The sequence below is a fragment of the Morus notabilis genome, unplaced genomic scaffold (assembly GCF_000414095.1).
Source record: "Morus notabilis unplaced genomic scaffold, ASM41409v2 Scaffold1420, whole genome shotgun sequence".
In the NCBI taxonomy this organism is placed as follows: Eukaryota; Viridiplantae; Streptophyta; class Magnoliopsida; order Rosales; family Moraceae; genus Morus; species Morus notabilis.
In genome coordinates this window covers 1-5799 of record NW_010361775.1, presented here as the reverse complement: position 1 = coordinate 5799, position 5799 = coordinate 1, and the positions used below count along the sequence as shown (strand labels likewise).

At 30.1% G+C, this 5799-nt stretch overlaps 1 protein-coding gene across 1 annotated transcript; it reads left to right on the top strand.

Annotated features, from left to right (window-relative positions):
- Positions 1-4551: 4551 nt before the first annotated feature.
- On the top strand, positions 4552-5051 carry LOC112092078 (TMV resistance protein N-like; the record flags this gene model as incomplete). The annotated part of the gene is made up of 1 exon (XM_024167271.1): positions 4552-5051. A coding segment is annotated over exon 1 (500 nt), but the record flags the coding sequence as incomplete, so codon positions are not given.
- Between the last annotated feature and the right edge of the window lie 748 nt (positions 5052-5799).

The following is a 5799-nucleotide window of genomic DNA, read 5'->3' as shown; positions in this document are numbered from 1 at the left end:
AAAAATAGTACCTAAACCATACAACAAAGGCAACTTAGACCAATATTTTATAAATTTCCTTTCCATAGAATGGATAGGAATTGCTAAGATTAGGTCATCCCTTTATTCGCTAAATAAAATCCTAATTCGTAAAAGTTCTCCTAAAGCTAAAGGTGATGTTGAGTAATATGTTCCACTAAGTTTTAGAGTCACTTCATGAAACCTACCTAAAAATTGATACAAAACTTCGGCAATTTACCAATCATATGCGTCTATATGTCCTACTCCTACTTTTGCATACATATAGTTTGTTATAGCATCCTTATGGGGGATGCATTGTTGAAGCATTATATAAGTTGAGTTTCATTTTATAGGCATATCTAACGCTAATGCTCTAGGAGGTATATTTAATGCTTGTAAGAACCTAAACCAATCTTCTTGTCTTTGGTTACTACCTTGAATCCATGCAAGACTATCTCACCGGATTTAACAATTAAATTAATTACGTGATATGCACAACGTTGGTGAAAAATAGTACCGTCACCGAATAAACTTAAATCATTTTCAAATAACTCAATTGCTTTTATATTGGCACTAGCATTATCTAATGTTATAGCCATTACTTTATCTCTTAATCTAAATTCATCAATTAGATTTAAAATTATATTATATATAATTATATATGCTACTAGGTCATGATGATGAATACAAAATATGCTAATTAATGTTGTAAAAAGGCGTGAGTGGAAAGTTTCGTGCGAAATGCATTCGTAATGGCGGAGGAAGGGGAAGTGTTTTGCTAAGTTTCATGCAAAATGCATTCTACATCAATATAATATATATTTTTTTAGAAAACCTAAGATAAAAATTTTATTCTCGGATATTTTATTTTTCGTCTTTAAAAGTGACGTATACATGGTTAAATGAATATTTATTTCACGTAAAAATAACTTTATAATGGCATAATAACAAAAAATAAAAATAAAAATGAAAACACACAACAGTATTGTACTTCTTCAAATCATTGTTAAACAAAATAAATAGCACGTTGCACTCATATTGCTACATGTTAATATTTCGATGTAGGAACAATCCTGTTAAAGTTATACATCGTTGACTATTAAAGTTTTGTTTACGTAAAAACGACCTAATAATAACATCCAATTTTCAGATGTCAAGAAGTCCTTGTACTTTTTAAACATAAGGAAGGTCATATAATACTCTGCAACTTGGCCTTGATGGTGACTAGAATACCGACTACCCCATTTTAAAAAACGCGCGAGTGGAAATTTAATTAATATATGCAGCCGGCAGCAGTTGTAGTTGGTATAGTTGACTTACTTGTCTTCTTCCTAAGCCTGAAAGTGATAAAAATAAAAATATATATGTCGTTATTAGGAAAGTGATCGCGAATAAGGCCACCAGCACAATTTCCTTAAAATCTTCTTTATCAAGCTCTTTCGTTTTTTTTTTTTTTGTTTTTTTTTTTTTAATAAACTTGTTGGTCAAGGCAGCGTGATGTTCACGCTAAGATCAATCCAAGTAGATATACATAAACATATATGTATGGTTTAAAATATAACAATCGATTCTTCAATAAAATGTTAACAAAAAACGTATTTCCGTTAGATTTTTAATTAAAATTGACATTTAATTTACTATTATGAGGATATTTTTGAAATTATATAATTTAAAACTCAATTTATATTTAAACTAGCTTAAATATTAAAAATAATTTATGAGATTTTTTTATTCTACAAAAAAGATTCATAAAATTTTTAACTTACATTCAATCAATAATAAATTTATCATAATTAAAAGTTTAAATTTAAATAAGTTTTAAATTGAAACTAAATTTTAAACTATAGAACTACTAAAATACCCCAAAATAACAAATTAAATGTCAATTTCTGTTAAAAAAATCTAACATATGAGGTTTTTTTGTTAATTGTTTAGGAAGAACAACTGTTACTTTCAAAAAAAAAAAAAGGTAAAGTGTTACAAGGGGTATAGTTTATGAGAAATTTTTATAATTAATCCTAAATTATTAGCACTGTAAATTATTGTAAATTTTATTATCTTGATCTTGAATTTTAAAATTTAGTGTATTAATCCATGCTCTTTTGATTTTTGACTACTTTGATCTCTACATGCACGCTAAAATTAACGATTACTTCCAAAATTTCACATAATTTATCACGTCTTTGATGAATAGAAGTTGAAATTTTCATAACATTAGTTATAGTAAATTCTAATTATTCTCTTTACTATTATTATAAATCATCAAAACTAAATCAGTTTGCATTTAATGTGACTATTTCTGTAAAAATTAGTTACTATACGTCTGGAATGTGATTCTTTCGAATAAATTTCAGAAGTCATTTGCCATATTGAATGGGTACGGATTAAAGTGGTCAAAAATTAATTATGGCATTGTTCATTTCATGTTTTAAGTCATGACTCAAGTCATATTACTATAGTGTTTTTTCTCATATAATTTCAATTTCAAATTTTTTACTACAACATTTTTCTCTTACATACACAACTTAAATCATTACTTGAGTTGTGTAAATGAAAAAATTTAGAGACCAAAGTGACATAAATAACATAATTTAGAGACTGATAAAGCTAATTACCCTATTTTTGCGAACTTTTTTTTTTTTTGGGTGAAATAGTCAACCTATTTTTGCAAACTATTGGAGTTTTGATTACTTTGATTAGTTACCTATGGGAGGTGTTGGGGCGGTTCTTTTCTGTGGCTGTGGGCGCTTGGTAACTGTTAATTCTTTTGTACATTTTATTACTCGGATAAAGAATGAGTGGGTGGGGATGGAAGCTAACAACGTAATCAATGGCGTAATCTTCGCTCTATACAAGTGCTTCTGTTGAGTCTGGAATATCTTAATGCAAGTGAATGCACATTGTTGGAGGTGGTGTCAATTTCAGAAAGAGTGCTCACACAAGTGTTTCAGAATAATTATCCTGTTATATAGAATACTTCACAATTCTCTAATGGCTTGAAATTGGGTCAAGAAGCACGGCACAACATAATAACTGAATTCCAGCGTCGACTTTTGCACATGGCTACACGTTTCGAAGCCTAGAACATCAGGTATACCTAACTTCTTTTATGGTTATAACAAAAAAAAGACTAATTATTTATGTTATGGAAATAAACGACTCCTCTCTTTTTCTATGATATAGGGAAGGAATCCTAAAGTTCGTACCTAATGTCCTGAAAATACAATTCCAAAGTGGTTCGATCTTCAATCGAAAGGATGCAGATTGAGATCATGCTTCGGGATAACAACTTTTTAGGTTTTGTGCTCTGTGCTGTGGTGGATAGTACTGATATGTTGGATCGAAGATGTTATTTAAATCTATAAACCAACCAGGGGAAAACCACAAGTACATTAGGTAGGTTGATAATCCCTCTCACTATTGTTTTGGATCAACCTTAGATCAACCTCAAAATTGTATATTTTAGAAATGTTAGGGTAATTATCCCCTGATAATTACAGTAGGATAAAAAATATGACAAGTACATATATCTTGAAGGACTAATAGACTCATTTTAAAACAATTAGACGATTAAGAAAGTATGAAAAATTGAGATTTTTTATTTCTATTGAACAACATATGAAGAGTTGCCCATTCATATTTGTCGTTAGATGCGTGTGTCGTTGGCATGTGGCGGTCCTTTATAAATGACTGTCATTTTTGTTTATTAACAACTAAACCTTTTATGTCATATTTTGTTTGTTGTCGTTTTTATGAATTTTTGTAACGTTTTCGTTTCCAATTATCGTTTTTATGGGTTTTTTTTAACCATGTTAAGTTTCCCATATCGTTATCGTTCTTTTTGCGCTCGTTTATAATGTTGTCTTTTCTTCTTTTCTTTTGGTGGGTTTTGTCTTCGTGTTATATTATAATGTTGTTGTTGTTGTTTTTCCGATGTCGCTTGTTACTTTGGTTGGGATTTGGGAATTCGGACTCCGTCCACAGATCACTCTCTCTCGAGTCTGTTTCAATCACTTTTATAATTTCGAACAATTCGTTTAAATTTGAAAAAACTTGGGAGTTCGTAAGAAGATTTCACACCCAGAGTTTTTTACATTTTATTTTTTTTATAACCTTAAAGTTTGATCATCTCACGCTGTATAAAAAAAGAACTATTGCTAGTGTATATAACACGTGTCCTACCATAAATTTTCCCACATATCTCATCTCTCACTTTTGGTCTTTGAAATGATAAAACAATATAATACGTCAAGTGGTGGGCTCCTTCACGTGGAGGCAATTATTCCTGCCTCCATTCATCTTCAAATTCGATGAAATTTGTCAGGAAATTAAGCACCTAATATTCACGCAAAAGTTGACTCACTAGTCTTCCCAAGAGTAGGAAGGCAAGAAGAAATTTCTCAACATATGACAAGTCTTGCTTTTTATGAATCTCTGCCTTCTCAAAAACGTCAAAACTAGAGAGCCTTCACTTTGTATGAAATACAAAAGCTGACAAAGAATTTTTTTTCATAGTTTTGATCCTAGGAGTGACTCGCGTCGGATATTGATATGGATGCTGGTGGAGCTTCTTCTTCTGCTTCTTCCCTCTTTACTTCGGAGAAATATGATGTTTTTCTGAGTTTTAGAGGTGAAGATACGCGTAATACATTTACAAGCCATCTTTACGCTGCGTTGGAGCGAAAGAAAATCAAAACCTACATAGATGAGAAAAGTCTTGAGCGAGGAGACAAAATCTCGCCAGCACTTCTTGAAGCTATCCAGATCTCAAAGATTTCGATTATAGTTTTCTCAAAAGATTATGCTTCATCATCATGGTGCTTAAATGAGCTTGTGCATATACTTGAATGCCACGGAGAAAATAAAGATAGGGTTATACCCATTTTCTGTGACGTAGATCCCTCCCATTTACGGAAACAAGAAGGAAGTTATAGAGAGGCATTTCTAAAACATGAAGAACGTTTTAAAGATAACATGGACATAGTGCAGAAGTGGAGAGTTGCTTTAATGAAGTCGGCCAATATTTCAGGTTGGAATTCTCAGAACACCAGGTAATTAGTTGCAATCGATTCTAACATATATTCTATTTACAGTGTTATTAATTACTTATGCCAAAATAAATACCATGGAGAAGTTTTTATTATCATTACTATCATTTTTTCTCGGGATAAAATCATTTTGGTATCTCGTGTGATATAGAAATATATATGCTCTTAATACCCGTTATTTTTAATAATATTAAAACGGTACCTCAACGTTTTTAAAAACATCTTCTTAATATCCTAAAGTGATTTTAAGACATAAAAATATTTTAAAGCCCTTCTATTTAATTAACTAAAAACTAATAAATATAAAAAAAGTCATGCACTTTTTTATTTTGTTGTTTTCTTTTTAATATTTTATTGTTTTAAAATATTTTCAGATTTTTTTTAAATATCGATTTTTATCTAATTAATAAGAATGGTAGTTTAGACATTACATGTTTAAAAATCAACTTTAGGGTATCAAAAAGATGTTTTAAAAACGTTGAGGTAATGTTTTAATATTATCAAAAACATATGATATCAATAGCATATTTTGCTATAATACAGGGCACCACCACATTGATTTTATCTTTTTTTTCTTTTTCATTACACTAATTTCAGTTTAGTCGTATGTTTTTTTTTTTTTTTAATAGGAAACAGATCAACCATACATGGACTATGATGTAACCCCCATTTCACAGCATTTTAGTTTCTGAAACAATAGTTGACAGAAAACATAAAAGAATATCTCAATTCATTCATAATAACTGTGACG